This window comes from Microcebus murinus, chromosome 14, assembly GCF_040939455.1.
Source record: "Microcebus murinus isolate Inina chromosome 14, M.murinus_Inina_mat1.0, whole genome shotgun sequence".
Taxonomy (NCBI): domain Eukaryota; kingdom Metazoa; phylum Chordata; class Mammalia; order Primates; family Cheirogaleidae; genus Microcebus; species Microcebus murinus.
This window is the reverse complement of record NC_134117.1, coordinates 50,491,082-50,518,370: the sequence shown is the minus strand read 5'-3', so window position 1 is coordinate 50,518,370 and position 27,289 is coordinate 50,491,082. Positions and strand designations below refer to the sequence as shown.

The window sequence follows — 27,289 nt, the reverse complement described above, 5'->3', positions numbered from 1 at the left end:
CAAAAGTCACTCTATGAAAAAGACACCTGAACTCGAATGTTTCTAGCAGCACAATTCACAATTGCAAAGATGTGGAAATGGGCACTTGGGTTACCAAGTGCCCATCAATAAATGAGTGGAATAAAATGTGGTATATGTATACCATGGAGTACTATTCAGCTGTAAGAAACTATGGTGATGTAGCACCTCTTGTATTTTCCTGGATAGAGCTGGAACCCATTCTATTAAGTGAAGTATCCCAAGAATGGAAAAATAAGCACCCCATGTACTCACCAGCAAATTGGTATTAACTGATCAATACCTAAGTGGACATATAGGAATAACATTTATCGGGTGTGGGGCAGGTGGAGTGGGGAGGGGATGGGTATATATATATATATATATATATATATATATATATATATACAATGAGTGCATTGTGCACCAACTAGGGGATGAACATGCTTGAAGCTCTGACCCGAGGGGGGAAGGGGGCAAGGGCAATATACATAACCTTAACATTTGTACCCCCATAATATGCTGAAAAAATAAAAATTAAAAAAAAAACATGAAACTTCTGAAGGCAATTTTCTTGGTAGGTTTCTGTGAAATATAAACAGTTCTTAACTTTTCCATTTCCAGTTTAATTTCAAGCCTTGAATTTGAGAGTCATTTGACCTAAGTTAACAGATGAATTTATATAAAGTATCTTAGAATTTATTTAACCGTTTTAACCAGTCACGTATAAAATATAATGAGAAGAGGCAATATTGTGCATTAGTTAAGATTTTCCCCCACTTCTTCTACTATAATTGTTGTAGTAAATATAAAATTATTAGTTCCATGAATGATATATGGCAAGGTCTCAATAATTAGTAATTGTTATAGTGCTGCCTGACATTCATATAGTTTCATGCTTTTTCAAAACACTTTGACATATGTTGATGGCATGATCTTAATAACAATCCCTGTGAGGAAAAGGATAGATCTTAATATCCCAATTTTTAAGAGTGGTAGAGTTGAGAGAGAGAGAGAAATGTGTCCAATATGACATAATTTTTAAAGTGTTTTAAAGCAGTATAAAAGTTTTGAAAAGATACTGTGAGTTGGTCCACCTGACCTATATTCCAACTGTTTTCTTGGGTGAAAATTTTGGCGATACCATACTGCAGAGATCGGAGAGATAAAAAATACATTTCTCAGACTCTCCTTGAAGCTGGGAATATGGCTCACGTTCTGCAAAAATGATGCATACCTGTGAGACTTGAAAGGACGAAATAAGCAAAATGAGAGTGTCCACACACAGAGCTACAAAGTCTTCTTGCAGTCTAGTGGGAGATCATTTGTTCTTTTGGGGCAGTCCTAGAAGAGTTTTTCAAGTCCAGTCCCTAGTATCATAGTGTTGAGTGATGGGTGATGACAGTAGTGGGGTTTCAACTAAAATAGAACTGTGGTGGTATTAGAAGTTTTTCCTGGCTGATGTACCTTGCTGAATAACATACAAACCTGGCTTTTCTGGGCCTTGTGGAAATTCTGTAAATAACATGATAATCCTGACCAAATTTCTTTAACTTTAAATTAGCCAGAATGGATTTTGTTATTTGAAACTAAGATCCCTTTTAGATACATATGCCAAGACTGGATTTGTCTTTCAGGAGCATACTCACATTAACCAAGATCATGAAGCTAAAATGTAAAATCAGAACCTATTTTAAATTTATAATGAAAAAGTTATTATGCAGAGCAAAATACACCCACACAACCAATATGTTCTCTTATTGTAGATAGACCAGTATAGAGAACATAAATAATAACCAGAAGATTGTTTAGTGAGCATGAAAATTATGGAAATAGAACAAAAGAAGCTGGATAAATTGAGTATTTAATGGAAAAAGTTGAAAATCAGCAGATTAATCTATCATTTTTATAGCAATAATCTTATCAATGAGGTTATAGTATTTATATTTTATTATATGAAACACTCTGCTGGAAAGTGTTTAGATGGATAACACTAACTTTTGTGATTTTCTTTTTTCTATGTTTGACACAATCCCTTTTTCATTGACAATGCCTTTCTTAGATAAGCCAGTACTTTAAATCAATTTACAGTACTTTGTCAATATAGCAATTGACAAAAGCCTAGTTTCTTTAAGATGACTGGCCAATTTGACCCTTAAGATATAGTACATCACTATTATGTTCTTGGATGTGAGAAGAAAATTCTTTTCTCCTTTGTGTATATCTCTCCTCCAATCCATTATATATGTGATGACTGCAAGGTTTAATTTAATCTTCTTCCCCATATTTTCAAATGCCATTCCCCAAATACTAATTGGTAAGTAGAAAGTAGGTCTATTAATATCCAGGCTATTATTATTTTTCACACTAATGTGAGACACTTTGGACTAGAGACTCTCTCAGTTATTTAGTAGTAACATTTTAAGAGGATTGTAAAATGTTGAGGTTTAGCTGGTCACTCAAGAAGTCCTCCAGAATTAGAGCTTAGTAACGCATTTATAACAAAAGAAGCATTAAGAGAGACTAGTTTGATTTCAGAATACCAGTAATATTATACCAGTTAGTATGTATAAACCTAGATGAAATGAATTAAATTTCTCACATAATAAAATACAATACATAAATCTAAGGGGTATAGTTACAAAGAATTTTTAGGAGCTAGTGGGTCTACTTGTCTGAGGGGTTATTATGGAGAAAAAGGAGTCGCTGAAATTTATTGAAGAGCATGTTCTTCACAGCAAAATTGTCTTTATGTTTCTGTCTCTCTCTCTCACCCTCACACATCGCCCCATATTAAAATCATGCTCAAATTGACATCATGATTGAATGACAAAACTAAAAGGTACACCAGTGTCCTCTAATCAGTGAAAATTTAGAATCACAGAACAAGAGAAATTTCTGGCAGTAAAAGGAAACAGGTACTAAAGAAAATGGGGTTAAGAAAGGCCAGAGAAAAAATTTTGATGAAGGCAGCACTTAAAAATAGTACTGCATGAAAATACATAACCATTATTCTAAATTGACTCAAGGATTTGTCTGGTGGTCTAATCTCTAACAACAAAAAAACTATAAGAAACTCTAAAATTATGAATGATTGTACTCAAATATACATGGACTGATATCATTAAATGAATCTTTGAATTGCTGTACTGTATTCTTTTTTTTTTTTTTTTTTTTTTTTTTTTTTTTTTTGTTGGAGCTCATGTAGTTTGAAGTACTGTATTCTTGAATGTTTATTCTTATCCTTTTCTCTATATTAGCACATGATATGAGATGGTATTTACTTCTTACTTTTCTTTGCTTTTTTTTTTTTTTTTTTTTTTTTTTTTTTTTTTTTTTAGAAGCAGCTAGACTAGCATATTTTCTTTGCTTTTTGATACTAGAGGCTATCAAGGAGATTTTCTTTCTTTTTTTGAATTAAAAAAATAAAATGGCAAAGCTGTGTTGATAGCGTAGGCACATACTTGGATTAACTGTACTACTTCTTGTTTGAGATATAATCAACTACACTTTTGATTTGAAAAAAACCAGTGAGATTTTCTATTAGGTCATTAAGTATGAAATGTCCTATTTCCTTGAGTACTAAGTTTGACAATTGATATCTCTGACATTTCACTTTGACACTTCTTGCATTATTTTTATTGTGAAGATACATCTTCAGTCTTTCAAACACTTGTTTTGGGTTGTGATTATCTTTCAAATTTTCTTAAGAGCAATTTTTGTGAAACCATGGAAAGCCAAAAATAAGTATTATTTTTGAATATGAATTCTGTCATGGAACCAATGCAGCGCAGACAACTCAAAATATCAACGAAGTGTTTGGGAAGGAAGTGGCTAATGAACTTACAGTATGTCTACAGTTTGAGAAGTTCTGTTCTGGTGATTTTAATCTTGAAAATAAGCCATGTGGGTGACCTGAGACCAAGGTGGATAATGATGAGCTGAAAGCTGTAGTAGAAGTGAATCCGTCTTAACCTATGTGTGAATTAGCAGCAAGCTTTGACGTTACTATTCCAACAACATTGGACCATTGGAAACAAATAAGCAAGGTAAAGAAGCTGGATAGATGGATTCTGCAAGAATTAAATGAGTGTCAGCAACACCTAAGTGGACATATAAGAGTAACATTTATTGGGTGTCAGGAGGGTGGGAGGGGGGAGGAGAGGATGGGTATATACAACCACAATGAGTAAAAGGTTCAGTGTTTGGGGGATGGACATGCTTGAAGCTCTTACTTGAGGGGGGAGGGGGCATGGGCAATATATGTAACCTTAACACTTGTACCCCCATAATACTCTAAAATAAAAAAAAAATGAATGTCAGAAGATAAATCATCTGGAAGCTTGAGTTTCTTTTCTGTCATCACATAAAGGTGAACGATTTCTACACTGTATTGTTACACGTGATGAAGAATGGATTTATTTTGACAATTGCAAGCATTCATCACAATGGTTGGATACAGGTGAAGAAAGATGAAGTGCCAAAACACGGTCCAAAACTGAATATTCATTAAAAAAGCTAACGGTGTCTGTTTGGTGGTCCAGTGCTGGTATTATCCACTATGGCTTCATGAAACCTGGTTAATCGATTATAGCAGATGTCTATTGCAACCAATTGGATGAAATGATGAGAATGCTTAGGATTAAGCAGCCAAGATTGGTCAATAGAGACAGGCCAATCCTTTTGCAAGATGATGCTTGACCACATGTGGCATAAACAACGCTGCTCAAACTACCGAGGCTGGATTTGGAAACTCTCTGTCATCCACCGCATTCACCAGACCTTGCACCATCTAACTACCACTTCTTGCAGACTTTGGACCACTTCTTGCAAGGAAAATGTTCAATTCTCAACAAGCTGTGGAAAACACTTTTCATGATTTCATTGCCACTTGCTCTCCAGGCTTCTTCACTGCTGGCATAAACAAGCTACCATTAAGATGGCAAAACTGTGTCAAAAGTTTAGGTGCACAGTTTGCTTAATTGTACTGTTTCTTGTTTGAGATATACTACACTTTTGATTCAAAATTGGGCATTTCACATTTAATGATCTATATTTTATCTTTCTCACTAAAAGTAGGAATTAGCAACTCTTATGTTACCTTATTTCCTTCACCCTTTCCTCTTTATATTTCAAAAATTTTCATTACTCATTTTTTTGCCCAATAATTTTTGACCTCTCCTTCCTTAGCGTATCTGTTTAGTAAATATCTGTTTCAGCCATCCCTGAAGAGAGGAATTTTGATTGGAGGGTCATGATTGACAGTCCAATGGCTATGGACAGTTGAATCCCTAAAAAAGTAGGGTTGATAGCAAGAGATTCTTGATAGACTGAGACTGGAAAGTTTGCTAAAGTTCCATGGTTAAAAAATTGTTTTGTAAGTTTCATGGGAGTACCTTTGATTTTGACATGATAAATCTTCACATAAAAAAACATAAAATATTAATATAGTAGTGAGAATACTATTGCCTTTTAAGAACTTTGTATTTATCTAATATGTTTCTCTGGGGACTAAAGGCTTTCACCCATTTCCCTTTTTGTGTTTCCATAATCTTTGTGTTTGTAAAATAAGGAAATTGATACTCCAAAATTATATGACTTGCTCAGGATTTCCTAAGTAGTGAACAAGCTAGGTGAGTTGGCTGTTGACTTTTGTAGTACAGTTTTTCACTATTTTGCTTTGAGGTGAGGAGAAAATTCATAACCTCTTTTGGTATTACACTGGGAGCATTATTTAGAGCTAGTTGAATGTTCTTCAGGGAAACATTTAACTGAGGCATATGGAAAATTCCTGAGATACTGAAATTATTAGATATAGGCATACTGAAGCCAAAAGTAATGCTGGGTCAAATTTTATTCTTTTAAGGGATAAACCAGACTTTATGTTGTCTGGGATTTTCAGGCACGGTTCATACATCGAGCTTAAGATATGAAAGCTAACTAAAGAGTTTATAAAAAAAAATTGACTTGTAGAGCCATATTCATGTATATCAAAGTGGAATACCCTTGTTATATGAGGTTTTTTTTGGAGAGTACTTTTTTTGGCATACTATTTTATGAATATTGGTTCATTTCTCTCAGATAAGGGTCAGTAAACATTTTCTATAAAAGGCCAGCTAGTAAATATTTTAGGCTTTGTGATCCATATACTATCTGAAGCAACTACTCAACTCTGTCCCTTGAAGTGCAAAAACAGCCATAGAAATACACAGGCAATAAACAAAAAAGCATGGTTGTGTTCCAATAAAACTCTATAATGTATACTGAACTTTGTATTTTATATTATTTTCATGTCATGAAATATGATTATTCTTTTGATCTTTTCCCCAACCATCAAAAAATGTAAAAACAATTCTTAGCATACAGGCTGCATATAAACAGGGCAGGATGGATTTGGCCTGTCTCCATAGTTTGCCCACTCCATCTTCAGTAATGGGACTGAGAATGCAAGGAGTTCCAAAAATATTTGACCTCATACTTCTTAAGAACCTTAAGTTTCTCAGACTAAATGTATCATTGGTGGGAAAAGTAAAAAGAAAAGACAATTAAAGCTGCTGTTAGTTTTCGTGTAGAAGATAACTAATACGTGTAGCTCAAAGTTTATATTTATTTTTACATAATGGTCTCTATAGAGATTCCAGGGATTTCTGAGGGAGGTGCATTCTGCTCAGCGTTTTGCTGCAGCATTGTAAACTGGATCAGCACTCTCTACTCTCATCCTTTTAATGCTCTTGATATTCTCTGCCTCATGGAGAGAAGTTACCTGCAATGTGAACACTACTTTACTGCTGCATTATAATAATTATTCACTGTTATTTACAGTTATTATAGCGATAGTTTCTAATACACATGTTGGAAAAACATTCTTTTCTTTTGTCTCTTATCCAGATAAATTTTTAGCCTCTTGCTTTTGACTACTGAAGAAATCTGCCTATTTTAAAAAACAACCTCTACAAAGGTCCTTAGTAAAATCTTTCTGCATCTTTAATTATGCTTTAATAATTTATCTTTTTTAGCTTTTTCTTTTTCCTTTTGAGACAGAGTCTTACTCTGTTGCCCGGGTTAGCATGCAACCCTAGCTCACAGCAAAATGCCTCTCTTCAGGGTTGGTTGAAACAGATATTTACTAAACAGATAGGCTAAGGAAGGAGAGGTCAAAAATTATTGGTCAAAAAATGAGTAATGAAAATTTTTGAAATGTAGAAAAGAAAGGGTGAAGGAAGTAAGGGAACATAAGAGTTGCTAATTCCTACTTTTGGATTATCAATACAGATTGTGAATATTGGGTGAGGAAGATAAAATATAGATCATTAAATATGAAATGCCCAATTTTGAATCAAAAGTGTAGTATATCTCAAAGGTTAGCGTCAGCCTAGCTCACAGCAACCTCAAACTCCTAGGCTCAAGCAATCCTCCTGGCTCAGCCTCCCAAGTAGCCAGGACTATAGGTGTGTGCCACCACAGCTGGCTAATTTTTTCTATTGGTAGTGATGGAGTCTCGCTCTTGCTCAGGCTGGTCTCGACCTCCTGACCTCAAGCAATCCTCCCACTTCGGTCTTCCAGAGTGCTAGGATTACAGGCGTGAGCCACTGCGCCCAGCCTATTTTTTAACTTTTAATTTTTTTTTCATGCAACACTGTTTTGAAGATAAGCTTTATTAATAATTTAGATTATGTTTATGATAGAAGATCTTTTTATGTGCTTATTGGCTGTTTGTATTTCGTCTTTGGAGAAGTGTCTATTTAGATCCCTTGCCCATTTAAAAAGTTGGGTTGTCTTTTTATTATTGAGTTGTAAGAGTTTTTAAAAATAGTTCCTGGATATAAACCCCTTATTGGATATATAATTTACAAATATTTCCTCCCATTCTGAGGGTTGTTTCTTAATGTTGTCTCTTGAAGTCCAAAAGATTTAAATTTTGATTGTCCACTTTATCAGTTTTTTTCTTTTGTTGCTTGTGCTTTTGGTATCATATATATCATTATGACAACCCAAGATTATGAAGTTTTACTCTTATGTTTTCTTCTAAGAATTTTATGGTTTTAGTTCTTACATGTAGATCTGTGATCCACTTTGAATTAACTTTTGTGTATGACATGACACATTCATTCTTTTTGTTGTTGTTGTTGCATGTGGCTATCTAATTGTCCCAGCACCATTTGTTGAAAGGACTATTACTTTTCCACTGAATTTTCTTGGCCTCTTTGTTTAAAGCCAGTTGACCATAAATGTAAGGGTTTATTTCTGGGATATCAATTTTATTGATTACTATACTTTCTATTAGGTTTTGAAATTCTGTAGTTTCTACAGCTTTTTTCCTCTTTTTCAAGATTGTTTTGGGGACATTTTATATAAACAGAATCATACAATTAAAAAAAAGATTGGTTTGGTTATTCTGGGTCCTTCACATTTTCATATGAATTTTAGAATCAGCTTGTCAATTTCTTCAAAATAGCCAGCAAGCATTTTGTTAGGGATTGTACTGAATCTGTAGTCCAGTTTAAGGAGTATTGCCATCTTAACAAAACCAAGTCTTCTGATATGTAAACAAGATATATTATTCCATTTATTTAAGTCTTCAATTTCTTTCAGCAATGTTTTTTAGTTTTCAGTATACAAGTCTTGCACTTCTTTTGTTAAATTTATTCCTATTTTATTCTTTTGATGCTATTGTGAATGGAATGTATTTACTTTTGTAATTGTTCAGAATTATAAATGTTTATTTCCACTATATTTTTGTGCTCCTTTTGGGTTTGACTCTATACCTTCAATATATACAATTAACCATCTCGACTTCCTTGCAAGTTTTGTGTGAGCTAAAACTACATAATTGGGCCCTAAAATCACTTCCATAATTTCTACAAATTGATCACATCACTTGGGACAAATTTGACCTTATTGGTTAATAGCCATTCTATTCTGAATAAGGTGATATTTGAAAGAATAAATTCACTAGACATTTACTACTCTGATTACAGCTGTGAGACTTGAATTTCTAGCATGATGAAGCTTGAATTCTACTTTATTACTTAAACTCCTTATGAATGGAGCTTGGTTAGGGTTGATTATAAGTGATAATTGGCAATCTTATTTTAAATTATTGAGCAGTGCTTCAATGTAATTACTCTTATTTTTCATTTTTATCTTTAATCATATGTAAAATATTATTGAAGTCTTTAGGAATTGTACATATGGAGGATTATTATGATATATGTGTATTTTTTGGAGGGGGTGCTGTGGAAGTATATCTTAATATACTTTAGGGAGTTATATTGAAGATACTGACATTTAGAACTAAACAGAAGAACCTTCTCATTGAAATGATTCATTTTCCTATTTGGGGGTGCCTGGAAGAAACCATGTTTTAATCATTGTTGTATACCCCATAGTGCTTTGCACATTGTAATGCTCAATAAATATTTGTTATATGAATGATGAGCTCTTTGTAACAGTTAGGTATCATTTATTTAAAAAAAATTAATAGTCTTGTCCTTCACATCTTCAAAGCACTGGAATGAGATTCTTTCAGCAGATGTTAAAAAAAAATCAAGGAGGCCGAGGCGGGCGGATTGCTCGAGGTTGGGAGTTCGAAACCATCCTGAGCGAGACCCCGTCTCTACTAAAAATAGAAAGAAATTAATTGACCAACTAAAAATATATATACAAAAAACTAGCCGGGCATGGTGGCACATGCCTGTAGTCCCAGCTACTTGGGAGGCTGAGGCAGGAGGATCGTTTGAGCCCAGGAGTTTGAGGTTGCTGTGAGCTAGGCTGACGCCATGGCACTCACTCTAGCCTGGGCAACAAAAGTGAGACTCTGTCTCAAAAAAAAAAAAAAAAAAAAAAAAAAAAAAAAATCAAGGATACAAGTTTTTGCTAATTCAGCATAATAAAATGGAGGTGTAAAAATGGCAAAGTTTACTAATATTTAGCAAGAAAAGGAAATATCAAAAAAATAAAGGGCATTAACTTTAGTTTGATATCTTAATTGTAAGACTTATTTTTCCACCTCAAAAGAATTAAATTAACATCAAGAATAATACTGTAGAAATGCTTATTGGTGGGTAGCATATCAGTCAATAGGTTGTTGAGAGATAAATTCAGTAGACAGCAATCATGGGTAGCTATTTCAGCTTAAGGTTTGAACATTTAATTAAATTGTAAATCCATACTATTATCTCTTTTTATTGATTGTTTTACAACAAACATTGCCATGTTCTTTTGTCACTTTGTTTTACTGTAAATGACTTTAAATATATGATACCTCTAAATCAGGAGATAATGTTGTAGGAATATATTTTATGTATATTATTATCTTAAAATTAGTGTCAAATTCAAATATGACATGAAATTATTTGATCAGTTCTTTGGAAATTAAAAAAAATTCATCATCTTTCTTTGAAATTCTGAAGGGCTATTTAGCTCTATTTTAAGTTTCCTTAATATTGAAATTTATTTAGGTATATAGTTTATACATATTGTGTACAAAATATTTTACTCATAAAAAGATGTTAGTAAAGTTTTTAAATTAGGAGTTATGCACTCACTTTTATATATAAACACATAATTAAAGTTTGCCTAAATATGATTGAAAGTTATTTCCAATATTTTAAAATATAGCAGACAATTTTTGCTTCAAGATATATTTATTCTTATTGGAAGTAAAAAGTTCATTATTTAAACACACACGAACATGCGTGCGTGCACATACACACCCCTTTAATATTTTATTTTATCTTAATGGATGTAACATGAACATTATCTAATCTCTTGATGTTAGGCCTAGGCCCATTTTTAGGACAGGTCTGTTGGTTGATTCTCACACAGTCATTTTTGCTTAAACCAGAACCAAACTACATTGACTAAGATGTCCAGCTTTTGTGTTCTTATGGAAGAAAATGACAGTTGGGAAGCTATCTAACTGCAGAAAATTTCTTGATATTTTATAATCCTTTCTCTTGCCTTGCCCCAATTTTTACAATTTTTTTTCATCTACACTCAATTTGACAACATTTTTAGCAACTCACCTTAAATGAATGTCTCCAAAGCATTCAAATTAGTTTTCAAAGAAATAATAGATCTCTATTTGTACTCTTAATTGATAGGTTAATATATGTAATAAAACTATATAATTATAATTGCAGCTCACATGACATGGTTGGGTAACAAACTTTAAACCTCTTGATTAACCTTAGTAGGGGTAGAAGGTCTCCAATGTATTGAGATAATCCTTTGTTATTGAGCGAGAAGAAGGGATCATTAATATGTTGCTGAGAGGGAATAAAGAATTTCCTACCATTTGATCCAGCAATCTCACTACAGGGTATTTACCTAAAGGAAAAAAAGACACCTGCACTAGAATGTTTATAGCTGCATAATTCTCAATTGCAAAGATGTGGAAACAATCCAAGTGCTCATCAGTACACGAGTGGATTAATAAAATGTGGTATATGTATACCATTGTTATACTACTCAGCCATAAAAAATGAATTAATACCTTTTGCAACAAGCTGAATGGAACTGGAGACCATTTTTTTTTTTTTTTTTTTACAATTGAATCCACATAAATCTTTTAATAAATTAAGCATATTCATGGCTTAGGTTTCAAATCACATTTACAGATGAGGAAAATGTCTATGCTGAAATAGGTAACAGTGAAGCTACTACTGCTGGGAGGAATGCGTGTGCCACATGAGTTTTAAACCTAAAGAACAGAGACTTCAAGGCAGAGAACACCATACATGTCACCCTCTAGACTAGATAACTGGGAGCTGGGGAAGGAGGAGGAGACTTGGCGAAGTTCATGCAGCCGCCACCTGACCCCTCACCCAGCGCTGTGGGGCCAGCTGGGAGCTGTTATTCTGAGACGAACTAGAGGTGGGTCCTGGTCACAGCAAGCGGAACGCTCTCCCACTGTTAGCAACTAGGCCAAGGGCATCGGCCACAGAAGGGCACCCACTGATAAACACAGAGCAACATTAGGACAGCAGAGAGGGAGCTACACAGACACTCTCGCTTCTTTAAATATCAGAAGCTTCCATATCGTAGCCGTAGAGTAGTGGATGGACTCCGTGTCCCGAAGGCCTAGTCCAAAAATTTCCTATTGGCATTTGCACCGAACAGGGCTCCCCGTACTTCTGGCATCATCTGCTGGGCTATGAGGTCCAGCTGGCTTTCTAGGGTATTGGAAACCTTTATTTTACGATCTCCATTATAGATCTCAACGCCACCAGCTATGTCCTCAGGCAGGTAGGCCTCCTGATCAATTTGAACATCAACATCATTTTTAGTGGCAATTTTGTACATAGGGATCGCCTTTTGCACTGCAGCCTTTACCAGAGGTAAATCCTGTTTCCTGCAACGAACAATCATTCGGGGTTCCAGTAACTGGTACAAACCCTGGAGGACCAGTCCATCCAGCAGCACCTGGTACCTGGTTGTATCTTTTACCACCTTGCTGAGTCTCTGTTTTGCTTCATTGAGTAGGTCTGTGATAAGATCATCTCTTGCTTTGAGGACTCCGAGCCTTGCTTGATTCATCAAATTGGACATCTGAATTTTCTTTTGCTGCTCAATCTGCTTCTCTTTCTTCTCATAGTATTCCATAATCTTCAGTCTTTGGGTTTGCACAAGCCGACCTTTCTCAATGTTGAACTCTTCTTCTGCCTTTGCATATATTTCTTCTGCTTTTTTATTGGCTTCTTGTTCAATGAAAGCCATCATATGCTTAATCTGCTTTTGCACATCAGCATCGCTGAGGGCCATGGTGAAAGCAATGCTAGACCGGTGGGCAACAGGATCGACTAGAGGTTGAAGAGTGGAGACCATTTTTTCTAAGTGAAATATCACAAGAATGGAAAAACAAACAAATGTACTCACCATTAAATTAGAGCTAATTGATCAATACTTATGTACACATATGGAAATAACACTCATTGGAAATCACGCAAGTGGGAGTAGGGAGGAGGGGATGGGTAAATTCACACCTAACCGGTACAGTGCCCACTATCTGGGTGATGGGTACACTTATAACTTTGACTCTCTGATAGCGGTAGTCTAGGTCTATCAAAGGGCTCATTCTGTTTGTTTTCCATTTCTCAGAAATTACTCTCCTTCATTGCCTGAAGTCTGCTGCTTCATAACCATTTTTTTTTCATACATTTTGTCCATTCTTTGGTTTAAAGTAGGAAAGGAGTCTGGTTTTTGTTACTCTGCCTTGGCTGGAAGCAAATTATAACTTTTAATAAGACTTTATTGAGTGTTTCAAGGTAATAAAATGGAAATAAAACAGCCAATAGTTTACAATGACAGCCACATGCAGCTATATTCCTAGTCTCTAGCCCTACTGCTGTCCTTGTAGCTCCCAACCCTGAGTCCACACAGTAGTGGCTAGCTTTCCTGTCTTCACTCTCAACCCATGATACGGTTTTCCTTTGTCATACAAAACAATTTTGCTTCTAGCAGTCAAAATATCTTTGGCATTTTAAAGAAGAGGTCTTTGCTTTTTTTTTTAACATCTACATAAGTTTAGGATCTAATTGAAGTCATCCTCCTTTCTTCCTCAAGTTAAATTCAAGCTTCTACCTCTAAGGAGCTTTCAAATTCAAAATGTCAGTTTCCCAATTAAAAACAAATAAAACCAAACTCCTAGTGCCCAGTCGCAGCCTGTAAACCCCATTACACCAGAATATGTTATATATTGAGTTAATTAATATGTACTCATGCATGTTAGATGTGTATGGTACATTAAAACACACAGAAGGGTGGCCAGAGGCATGTGTTAGGAATCTTAGTTGAATCACAAATATAATGTTAAATGTTAGAGGAAATGTTATCTTTAGTACCTGCCCCTTTTCATTTTGGTCATTCCCTTTCTCCTCTGGATGTTTTGTTTATATCCTGTTTTATTTGACTTTCAAGTTTATAATTAATATAGTCACTTTTAGAAAGTAGAGTTATACTTTGAAATGCAGCAAAGAAACTTGTAAAAGAACCATGTAAGGAATCTTTTATAAAATGAAGAATATTTTGTAATGTGTGTATTTGGCCAAAAAGTTTTCTTTTTTTGTACTTCTGGAGTTTATTCATGTGATCATATAAAAATTTTATATATCAAGTTTTTGTATATACAGAAGTTTTCATATATTACACATATATGTATAAGATGTACCTTTGTAGATATTTGTAGACTATAAACTTTAGTACCTTATTTTAGTAGGCATTTCATAACTGATTTTTTTTAAAGATTAAAAAAAGCATATTTTATAAGGAAGGAATAAAATGGACCTAGTGGAAAGAAGCTTTCTAAACCCAGTTCTTGTGGTATTTTTAAGGCCTTTAGTAAATTGCTTTTATGTATGGAGTGGAATTTCTTGAAGGAAATATGTAGTTATTTTCATTTGTATGTATATTAAAAGTGAAATTTTCTATTCATTAAACATCAAGGGAAAAGCAATATAAACAATATTAGGAAAGATATTTCAAAAAAGTAGTTTGTTTCCTCACATGTAGACTTTATAAAACACAGATGCTAATTTCTATATGGAAAGGAAATTTGTTATACATCTTTTTCTGTTTAATTAGGAAAATAGACATTTTCTCCTGACAGAAATCAATTTGACAGTTAACTAGCTATAAACCTTCTATCTTTAAGCTATCTTTCTCGATAGTTTGAGAATGTTGCTACTATCTTTGTGTGTCACCTGATACCTCAGGCAGAGGTAGGTCCTCTTTGGTGTCTTAGTACTTTGTACAGGCCTCTATCAGAGTTCTGCTTAGATTTTATTAGTGTTTGTTGACTTTCACTTGACTGAACATTTTGTGTTGCGAAATTGTTTCATACTGATCTCTGTATCCTGGATGCCTAGAATGCAGCTGTGTTATACAAGGATCAACAAATATTTGTCAAAGAGAAGTTGAATAATGTTCATTCAAATATTCATTCAGCAATACACAATCAGTGTATTGAATACATACAAGAGAGTAGGTACTATTCTAGACCCTGGGAATATTGTGGTAACCAGGACCAATGCAGCTTTTCCTCTCACTGGTTTTATGACCCAGAAGAGAAGATAGTGTTTGATACAAGCTGTTAAAATAAATGACAATGAGGGTTATGATGGGATACATAGAATCTTACCATAGACCTACCTTAGTGATGGGGGTGGTGGTGGTCTAAGGCTCCCAGAGAAGTGATGTTTAAGTAACTACCAGAGTATGAGCTGAAAACAGCTGAAAAGGGTTGGGAATATTGGAGGGAGTGGGGGCAAGTCCAACAATAGGAATTTAATTTACAGCATTTTAAAAAATGTATTTTGGGAGTGACTTTTGTCTTCCCAACAGTGATACCTGGCTGGCTCTTAATATTACCTTAACAGAGACAAGACTGTAATGGTCATTTAAATATCTTTTTCTGAGTATAGCTCTTTAGCCATTTGTTCGACATTCCAACATTTTTAGAGTAATAAATGCATAATTCCTTTTTGATATATATTTAGTTGTTGTATGTGAAGTCAAAGACAGAATTCTACAAAAGGCCATTTTAACTTTCCAATGCAGAATCACAACAAGAAAATATAATCTTTTTTTGTGGGCATTCATCTGCTCTCTAACTTTTGGAGGTCAGTTTAATTTTTTGCAGTCTCCCAGCAGCAATTGTGACTTGCAGAGAAGCCTATAAAAATCATCCATTTATTGTTCTTAAAGATTTTTCCTCTCTACTAGAAATTTCCTAAAAAATAACGAACAGCTAATGTTTGTTGAGTGCTTTCCATATTCAAATACTATGCTAAATATGTGATATGAACTATTTCATCTAAGCCAGAAACACCATGAGGTAAGTAATATTTTTACCCTTTTCCTTTAAATGAGGAAAGTTCCCAGAACTAGAAGTAGCAGAAAAAAGTTTGATCTCAGAAGTGTCTGACTTCAGAGTCCAAGATCCTAACTATCCTAACTTGGTATTGCTAAAGAGAGCTAAATGATACATGTTAACATTTTGAGACAGTCTCAGAACCTCTTCATAGTTTTTGTCTATTGTAAGAAACATTCCATGTTTTTTTTTTTTTTTTTTTTTTTTTGAGACAGAGTCTCACTTTGTTGCCTAGGCTAGAGTGAGTGCTGTGGCGTCAGCCTAGCTCACAGCAACCTCAAACTCCTGGCTCAAGCAATCCTTCTGCCTCAGCCTCCCAAGTAGCTGGGACTACAGGCATGCGCCACCATGCCCGGCTAATTTTTTCTATATGTATTAGTTGGCCAATTAATTTCTTTCTATTTATAGTAGAGACGGGGTCTCGCTCTTGCTCAGGCTGGTTTTGAACTCCTGACCTCGAGCAATCCGCCCGCCTCGGCCTCCCAGAGAGCTAGGATTACAGGCGTGAGCCACCACGCCCGGCCCTATGTTTTATTTAATAAAAATAATTTATTCTATTTTCTTTATGCTAAAGTTCATGAATAAATTAAAACCAAAATACTCATGAAGTGCAGCAGATAAGACAGACTCTTATTGTTGGAGGGATGACTATGTTTTAGAGAATTTATTGGCAATATATAACAAAACTTAAAATTCATTTACCCCTTGACTCAGCAATTCTACTTTTAAGAATTTATCCTATAGCTGAACTTGCTCATGCATGCAAAAATGTATGTCATGGGTGTTTTTTGTATTATTATTCAAAATGAGAAAAAGTTAGAAATGACATGCATTCAATTATGGCCTGGTAAAATATAGTGTAGCAATAAAATATAATTTTATGCAAGCATTAAAAAGAATGACAATACTAGCTAATATAGTGTTTACTAAGTTCTGAGCACTGCTCTTATTTAATCCTTATAAAGATAGTAGATATTATTATTATTAATCCATTTACAAAAGAGGAAAAATGAGGCACAAAGAGGTTAAGTGACTTGTCCAAGATTCTAGGAGAGAGATATTGAAGCGGTCTGACTCCAGAGCCCATACTGTTAATTACTGTGCTATGTTGTCTCCTGGTTATCTATTTCCCAGTATGAAAGGAAAATAAATTAAACAGTGAAAAGGATAAATTATAGAAAATTTCTATAGTGTGGCATCACCTGTGAAAAGGTTCTACATCTATATTTTTTATGTTTTCCATTTATAACATATAAAACTATAAGATAGACATAAAATCTGTCTCTATAAAACATACATTGGTACATATGAATGTATATGAATATATTTATAAACATATATAAAACATACATGTACATTTATATATAAAATATATGTATATATGTATGTATAAGCCATATAATCATGGAAAAATTTCTGGATAGATATATAAGAGCTGAATAGTTGGTGTTTTGTGTGATTAGTATGGGGAATTTTTAAATTTTCACTTTATACTCCAGTATGATGAATTATTTAAAAGTAATGGATACATTACTTTTGTAATAAAAACAAGTTTAAATTTACAAAAAAACCATAGTGGATGTGGCAATTCCTTGTTAATTATATTATTTGAATGGGGTAAAAGGAGACTTTTAATTTTATACCATTTTGAACTGAGATCTTTAGAAAATGAATGACTATACATTACTTTTATAATAAAATTTATTTTAAATGAAAAGACCTTAAAAATAATGGACATGATGTTTCTCTAACAATTATGCACTATGAAATATTATTTCTGTGACTGAATTTAGGATATAGCTGATTCATTGTATTAATAGTTTAGAATAAATCTACCTATCTTAAACTTTTAGTAGAGAGCTTCTGTCTTATCTTAAAGGCTAGCTATTTTCTAACATTTATTGAGTTGGAAAGTAACTCAGTGAAGATTTACCTTATTTTTCTAAACAAGATTGTTTATGATTGACATCTTAGTAATAAAATCTTTCACAACATATGAGATTCAGCAAGTACAGAAATTGACAGCAATTTTACTACATGTTGCTAGTCAGTTAATTACAGTTTTTTGCAGGAAAATGGTATCATGCTTCTTAATTCCAGAACGTTTATTGAAAACCAGTGTCAATTTGAAACTACATGATTAAGAGACAATGTTCTAATATCAACTGAAAGTATTTTAATATTATGCTTAGTCATGGAATGTACTTAGAATTAGGTGGCTGATAAATGCTGAAGTTGGCATAGTTGAAACTTTAAGTATAACTTATTTGGGGTTGTGTTTTTCAGGTGAATCTCTGAAAGTATCAGCTGAGAGATTTACAGATGATCCCTGTTATCTCCCGAAAAGGGAGGCTGTGGTTCAAGCCGCCCGTGCCTTGTTGGCTGCAGTTACCAGACTCCTTATCCTTGCGGACATGATTGATGTCATGTGTCTCTTGCAGCACGTGTCAGCTGTAAGTAAAAGATAGCTTAGTTTACTTTGGCATTGTTTTCACTTGTAATTCCATTCTCTGAACCTAGCATTGATACTGGTCTCAATATTGGCCTCACCTGACCTCACCCTCATTTCTAAATGTAACCCAGCAGACGCTGACTAGATTGGGTTGTGAATACTAATGTATGCCTCAAAAGAAGGAAGCCAGAGTTAGTCCTAAAGCCAATGGGACATTGAACTGTAGATGGCTTACTGATAAGGAAATGGCTAGGAGAAAGTTTTAGACTTTTGACCATTTAAATAATTATAGGGCATAATTATTGAATTTTATTTTGTTAATTCTGGCTTATTGTTACAGTCCATCAAGATCTTTTTGACTCTTAATTTTGTCTTCCCTTTCTAACCTGGTGTCATTTTCAAATTTATTCATGAAAAAATGTTTAATGACATGGAAAACAGTGTCATATCTTTTCCCTTTTAGATAATAGCAGTCAAATATTAACACACATTGAGTAAAGTTGTTGAAATGAGCTTCAAGCTTGCTTCACTGGGCTGTTGTATAAACCATGCTTCTTCATTTCATCCTCTAACACTTTTTCAAAGACCTTCTTGAAATCAAGATATATTGTATGTGGCATCGTGGATTTATCAGTCTAGTAACTTCAGTTATAAAGGAAATGAAGTTAGTTTGGCATGACTTACTCTTAATAACCTGATAAGAGGTCTAAGTGACCATTGCTTGCTCGCTTTTACTCTTTATCTTTTTTTTTTTCATTTTTCAATGACCTTCATTTTTCAATAACTCATGATCTACTTACATATGGTTAAAAACCACTTTTTTCTGGGATTTTCTTGCACTTAATATTTTGATATAATTGGTTCAAATTCTCATTTCATGTCTTGTCAAGTATAATGTTCTCCCCAAGATTTCTGCAAATTCTCTTTGCTCATATTCTCAGGGTCACCTATGGCTCCAAGCTTTTGCTTCCACTGAAATACTTTCACTTATGAATTGTCTATCTGTATTCTATATTATGTTCACCCAGACTTGGGAGTTGGTTTTTTCCCCTTGGTTTGCATACACAGACACATATACTCTCTAATACACAGACACATATACTCTCTAACTCTACCAGATAAGTCATGTCTATGAATATGGCAAATCTTACAGAAACTTGGGAAGATGGAAGGAACAGATTTCTATATTGCAACAATATATTCTAAGTAGCTTCAATTTATACGTCAAGAATCTTCAGAATCCTTTAGCAACTTTATCTTATTGTTCTTCTACCTTCTTTCTCCCTACCTACTCTCCCTCACACTTCTAAATTCCTGTTCATTTGAATGCAGTAAAGAGTTGCTATCTCTCCATTGGCTTTTGCTAATTTGTGCCCTCAGGATATTACTCCTTAAGGTATTTTCCTCTGTGCCCTCCCTAGGAAGAATTCTGTAGTCTTCTACCCCCTGCCCCCAATACTCACACACCCTACTATATAATGATCTATTAATATTATAGATTTATTTGGGAGGAGGCAGGCATCCACTTTAAAGATATGTATTTCTTCTTCTGGACACACATACTTTTTCCCAAAATAGTGGGCTACCTTCTTATTTCTTGCCTTTGTTTTATATGTAATGGACAAAGGCCTCCCTCTTCTCCTCTCCTCCCTTCTTTGCTATTTCATGGGTTACCTCGGCTTTTTTTCTCCTGACACTCTAATACAAGTCTGTATTACATTTTTTTTTGTATTTGTTCTTTATTTCACAGCATCAAAGAATTCCTCTGGTCTCATGCTGTTTTCTTTAGTGGCTTACTCTTTTCTTCCTTCTTATGACTTTTTCTAAATAATAGACGTTTTCAACCCTATTGAAATATATTTCCTTTTGGATGTCAGGTAAATGAGATGTTACTCTATTCTTGATTAATAATTTGTACCTATATATTTCCTGATTTCTTTATGCTTTCTTATCTCTATTAAATTATCCTCTTTCCATTGGGAATACCCTCAAAGATGCAATTTTGATCAAGCATTTATGAGGACATAGACTGAGACAACTATCAAGTGTAAACATGGGTCACTGAACAAGTACTGCCAAATTAAATAACCAAGGATCCCTGACTTGGCAGTTTTAGAGGTATCTAGTTCCTTAAGGGAATACATGTTTTCTTTGGGGAGGAAACAGGCTAAAATGAAAGATAACAGGGGACAGAGAAAAAATGATGATATTTTAATATTTTATTAATTGTACAAACTTGGAAAGGCAATTTGGCTCTACTGTCATCATTGTTAACAATTTTTATAGGAATTTAAATTAAAATTTTCTCTCTTTGATATTATTCAAGTTTCTCAAACTTCTCTTTGCTATTTATATTTCTTAGCATTTCACATCCTGTTTTATTGGCATTTGGATTTTATAAGGGTCAATGTTTGATTTTGGGGGAAAGAAAATAGGCTTGGATGGCTCCTGCTTTCTTTAGGGGTCAGGACCATGTGGGGAGAAGACATGGCTTTTGGCAGCATAGAGACCTCGTTTGAATCCTGACTGCGTTGTTGATTAGCTGGGTAACTTTGGGAAAGTTAAAATTCTGTGAGCTTTGGTTTCTTCTTCAGAGTTATAGGGAGAATAAAACTTACTTTGAATACTTTGAAAGGGTCTTGTGAAGATTAAATAATATACTATATAAATTACTGGCAAGAACTGGTATAAATTCTCTTTCACCTTCCTTCCCCTGTTCCACTTTTTTCCCACTGTGGTATCCTGCTCCCACTTTTTGACTCTTGGACTGCAGTATTGTCCTTATTTCTAAAAATCAAGAGAAATAAATTTGACTACTGAGTTGAACTAACTTTTCCAACTTTTTCCATTTATAATACCATAGCCAGGTTTGGTTAGAGAGTATAGATCCCCTTTGAATCAGGTAATAGACCTGTCTTATATGAGATGGGTCCAGAATTTAATAAGTTATGTCAAATACACATTTAACGTTTGTTACATAAATTGTTATAAAGCATTTGTATACCAATGATTCTCAATATAACAAATATTTATTATATTGGCAAAAAAATCACACATTATCATATTGGTAACAGACTTTTTGAGGCCATCCTCTATTTATTTATTAAAAGACAGAAATGTGCCAACAAAAAGATTTTCTAAAACATTTTGTTATTAAAAATATCAGCAGTTTATAAAGGGAGAAATTAAGAGCCATTAGAAGATATGTATATTTGGCAGAAGATTTAAGCAAAATATGTAAAGCTATATGAAAATTTAAAGATAAAAAGCAAGACAAGACTGATATTTAAAATGGCAATAGGAAGCCAGGTGTGATGGTGTGTGCCTGTAGTCCCAGTGACTCTGGAGGCTGAGGTGGGAGAATTGTTTGAGCCCAGGAATTCAAGGTTATAGTGAGCACTACTGCACGTATGCCTGGGTGACAGAGGAAGACATTGTCTCTTAAAGTAAAATTTAAAAAAAGGGATGCAATAGGAGAAACAAGAAATAGAGACAAATTTGGCACATTTCTTGATGGATTTGTCTTGAATTTCATATTGAAAACTTTAAGGAAAAGGAAATTAATTTTTTCAAAACATTTATTTTTTAGTTGATAAAAATTATATGTATTTATGGTGTTCAACATGATGTTTTAACATATATACATATACACACATTCTGGAATGGCTAAATCAAGCTATTTAATATATGCATCACCTCAATACTTTTTTTGTATTGAGAACACTTAAATATCTACTCTCTCAGCAATTTTTATATGTGTAATATATTATTATTAACTGCAGTCACCATGATGCATATTAGATCTCTTGAACTTATTCCTCCTGTTTAATTGAAATTTTATGTCCTTTGACCACACAAATTTAAACTATGTATGATTTTTTTTTTAAAGAAAAGGTCAACATCATTCCAGTGAGCCCTGATTTGGTTAATTCATCTACTCAGCAAATGGTTATTTTTTGTGTTCTTGCCATGTAGTAGTCATTGTGCTATGTGCTAGGGATTCAAATTCAGAAAAAAATATCATAATTGTTCTGCTTTCGTAGAATTTACAGACTAGATATGAGTAAATTAACAATATAAATTATTATGATAGAAGTTGGTTCACAGTGTTATGGAGGCATGGTGGGAGTTATATGAAGGGAGGGCATGTTGAATGGGTAACACATGGCAAAATTTGGAGAGTTAACTAGACAAAGAAGGTGGTGGGGCAGAGGGCATTTCAAATTGAGGGAATGCTATGTGCTCAAAGATTTGTAATTGTTCTGAGTGGATGGGATGATTATGTGGCAGGAACAGGAGTTGAAGCTGGAGAAGTAGGCATAGACCAACTTGTGAAAGTTCTATGGGCTAGGTTAAAACATTTGAACTATAGTCTGCAAGCTATGGGGGAATCATTAAAGAATTTTAAACAGGGAAATGATATAAGCAGATTTGTATTTTAGGACTATTACTTTGAAAGCAGTAGGCAGGGGCCAGAGTGGAAGCACAGAGGCCAGTGAGGAGGCTGATGCAGTCATCTGGTTGTGAAATGATGGAGTGGAGTGGAGAGTGGATTAGAGAAAGGAAGGAAAAACAGTTTTTAATTGAGAAGTGATTGGAGTCCTTTCAGAGGGAGAGAGAAGCATCAAGGAAACTTCTAGGATTCTGGTGGGGTATTGACATTGGTTTGCTATTTATATAAAGGAGAAGCAGTTTATGAGTTTTAGATATATTGGATTTGAGGCACATGGAGATAGTAGATACTAAAAGATATGTTTATAGCTAAGGAGAACAAATAAGACAAGAGCTAGATTTGGAAAGCCTCTGGAAATAAGCATTAGAAGGTGCAATATGTTTGCTTGAGGTCACCAAGGGAAGGTTTATAGTGTGAACTCACATCTCTGAGGCCTTGTGGTTTAGTGGAAACCTCACTGTATGAAGAATGAATAGGTTTGTGTTTAGGTTTGCCTCAGAAGAAATGAACTGGACAGTGTTTATTTACTCAATTTTATGGTGCCTATGCTTTCTCATTAATAAAATGCTTATGAGAAGACCTTCTTTAAAGCACCTTTAGTTAAGTATGATTTATATACCATAAAACTAACTCATTTTAAATTTACAAGTTGATGATTTTAAGTAAATTTACAGAGTTGTACAGTCATAACCATAAACTAATTTTAGAACATTTCTATCATTCTCCCCTATTAGACCTAGTTCCCATTTGCTGTCATTCCCCATTCCCTCACCTCCCAGATTTGCTGATGGGAATAACACTGGGAAATCATTTTTAACAGTTAAAATCTTTAAGTAAATGAATCTCTTTGTTTCTCATATTGTCTAGCTCTGTGCTCTATACAAGAATGCTGCTCAATAAAGAGTTATTACATTACTGTTTTGTTTAGTCCTCATTCACTACTGAAAAGTGTCATGAGTTTAATGACAATGGTATCTTTAATTTTATGGAATTTTAAATTTATAAAGCAGTCTTCTGTGAAGCTAGATTAAAAACTCTACTAGGGTAAGAAATATTTCTTTCTTGTTTTTCTCTGTTTCTTACATATCTGGCATATTGCTCATTGTTAAATATTTATTGAATGAATGCCTTTCATTTTTCCTCAACTGATTTCACAACAACATTATAAAACAGGCAGGCAAAGACAACTTGTCCCATGTTATAGATAACACAATCAATAATTAGAGAAGTGACTTGTTCAAAGTTATGTATACCATTTATGTTATTAAATGGCATAGCAAGGACTTGAATCCCAGACTTCAAGACCAGTGTGCTTTCAACTATTAGTACATAGGACTATTTCTAATTTAGATCTTGAGTCCAATTTTGTCTATGTTCTTAACTTTTGTGATCATTAATTATGATAAAAGCACATTTGAGATATGTATTTGCGCTTTAATTTTCTGCTTCAGTTGTAAACTTCCTTTTAATGAGTGATATTATCATCTCGTAAATTCATTTGGAAAATATGTATGACTGTCAAGGATTAAATTCAGAAAAATTAAATAACTTTTTTCTCTGTAATTCTTCATGTTTGATTGTGGTTGCCATATTTAAGTAAGGTAGATTAGCCATTTCTTATGCTTAAAACAATTTCTTTTTATGCTAAACATGAATATTTTTAGAGCATTTATATAGTATTCTTTTACTATTTCTTCCTTCTGCTTTAGTCTCCAGAATCTTTTGGCATTGTTTCAAACTGGCATTTTAGGGATGCTAAGATCAATTGGTGATCTAGTGCTTTCAATAAGACACCTACTGGATACTCTTTTGTACACATAATGCTGTGAGTATAGGATTTCTTTTTATGTTACAGATAGCATCCAGTACATTGTACAAATACATGAAATATTAAATAAGAAAAAAATGATGGCTGTTGAGCTGACTTTTGTTTTGGAGCAATGATACTTGATATTTTAAATTACAGGTATTAGTAGGCTGCTGGAGCTCTGAAGTTACTTGAATAAATCAATCTGGTTATAAAAGGAAGCCAGGGCACTGGCAGTGAAGACTGGGAAAGCTTTACTTGCCAGAGCGCTGGCTGCATTTTTTCCTGCTATTTCAGCCTATTTCTTCTTGTCTTGTCCTTCCTCTCAAATTACTCCATAAATATATAATTTTTACAAACTCATGGATATGTAGTTTGTATAGAACATTGGCTTAGATTTATTTATATATGTATTGTCAGGAAAAAGGAGGAAAAATATATTTGGGAAAAGGGAATGCTGAGTTAAACTAGACATTTCCTTCTTGCATTTTTCTGCTTCCCTTTCTTGCAAAACAGATATTCGGCTATTTTAATGGGAGATGAGCAATTATGGTCTCTGTTGTTTTATTTGACAGATTACTATTATTATTCTTTCTGAACAAAAGGAATTTGATGAGAAAACACACTCTGGGAGTTTTGGGCTTAGGGATATTGTTTACGTCTTCTCATTCTTATCTTGTCTGCCCTGTGGTATATGGTAAGGTAGTCAAATAGGACAAATTCAGATTTGCTTTTCAGTTCAGAGACCATTTTAATATTCAGTTTCAACATTTTAAAAACATAAATAGGTTTGTTTTTGGTTCAGATTGAGTTACTAAGCTTTTTTTTAAAGTCCAAATTTGTTTATAATGAGTTAAAACATTAAAACAGGATAAATTCAAGGTTCAACAAATTATTCCTGAGTTTTTGGCTCATTTTAAATTCCCACTTAAAACTTTAAACAGGTAAAATCCAGGAATATTAAAGCCTCTTCAATTAATTGTGCTTCCTTTCCAAACTTGTCTCCAACTGGGAGATTATTTATTTTGAGAAATAATTAATATAAGGAAATTATAGTACACTGAACTAATGTAGAAAATCTCAGAGGTCTGTTTCAATGATCAAGCACAGTGGCCTATTAGAAAGAAAAATCTTCAAACCATGTCAACAGTCTTTAAAATCTAGGCCTCAGCTTAACCAGTCTTATTTTTATTTTCTGTACCTCAGCTTTAATGCAAAGTAAAATTATTGCTTTTACTCTTTAGCATCTTGAAGTATGTATGTGGGCAGATGGGAGTGGGGTGTGTTTAATGGGGATCTCAGCCAAAGTTACACCACAGATTTTGTGTGGCCTCTCTTTGACAATTTTTTGTTGTTGTAAGTGAAAAAAACTTACTTAAATGAATGGAATCATCATAGTTTTAGAGTATTTTAAGCTCTTTAATATCAATAAATGGAGGATATAAGTCCTGATAATCAACGTTCAAGCAAATCTCCACATTATGCAAACTCTGACCTTTAGTTACAACATCCTTGGGATGATGTAGCATTACTGGATTTTCTCTCTTCCTTCTTTGGCTGTGTACATATTACCTGAAAGTATTGATTTTTTTTTTGTTTGTTTCTTATTTTGAAGTCTTACAAGTGTCTGTCCCCTAAAGTTCCCATTTGGAGTTGTTCACTGAGATTAATGTGAAGAAGAAATAATTAAGTAGAGCTAATATTTTTTAGATAAGAGAATGTGCAGGGGGTAAAGGATGCTTTAGAATTAAATGGATTGGTTGGTAAATATAAAAATATTAATCAATTCATAGATAAAATTACTTAAATTGTTTAGACTCTTGGACAGCATATTATTTTGGTTTGAACATAGTGAAAAGGAACTGAAATGGATAAGGCACAGAATTGATCATACAACATGATAAATATTTAATGTAAAGGTAATTGCAATTATGTTGATAAGAACTTGTTTATTATGTTACAATGGAGGAAATATGAGCATATTTTGGCTATGTTTAAACTGATGGGTACAATTGGTTCCCATTTAAGAATCTGAAAAGACTTCCTGGCTTTTGAGGTCCAACTCAAAGTCTCTTATATCTTCTATGTGGTCTGAGTCCCTCAGTCAGTAACAGTGAGTTTTTTGAGTTTTCACTGCATGTTACTTTTATCTCTTTTTTGCACTCTCTTTACTACTTTGCCTTAGAGTTAACAGTAGAATAAAAAGAACACGAATGTTGTAGTAAAAACCCAGTTCAATCAAACTTTCTGAGTCCCAGTTTACTGACTTATAGAATGGGAAGAGAAATAGGGACTCCTGTGGTCCTTGTGAGGATTAAATTGGAAAGCATGTAGTACCTGGGGCTGAGCAGGCACTCAATATATGTCAGTGTCCTTCCCATTTCTGAGTTTCATGTCTGGTTTCCTCAGTAGTCTCTAAGTTCCTTTAGGGCAGGAAATATCTTTTATATTCATCATGCCTTGTGCATAGTAGGTTCTAAATGATTATTTGTTGAATTTAATTTACCATCCTGCCATGGAAGTTTCACACTGTTATCTCCCATTTCTTTTTCCTCTGTCACCTTGGATTGAGATAAACATGTTGCTTTCATGAAATTAAAGATTTAATTCAGTAGAATGCCATTATAATATGACTTATTCCATAGAGTTTGATATAGTAAGGGTCAAATCATTTCCCCAGAAACTTAATTATATTCTATAAAATCTTAT

At 33.8% G+C, this 27,289-nt stretch overlaps 1 protein-coding gene and 1 pseudogene across 2 annotated transcripts in view; one reads left to right on the top strand and one right to left on the bottom strand.

Annotated features, from left to right (window-relative positions):
• The window catches only part of CTNNA3 (catenin alpha 3), a 1,492,617-nt gene that overhangs the window by 88,082 nt on the left and 1,377,246 nt on the right, over positions 1-27,289 (top strand). For both annotated transcript variants that reach the window (XM_012762717.2, XM_012762715.2), the window contains exon 4: positions 18,155-18,321. In XM_012762717.2, the coding sequence (XP_012618171.2) occupies positions 18,155-18,321 (167 nt within the window). The remainder of the gene's footprint in view (positions 1-18,154; positions 18,322-27,289) is intronic.
• Positions 11,730-12,809, bottom strand: LOC105870239 (V-type proton ATPase subunit E 1 pseudogene; annotated as a pseudogene).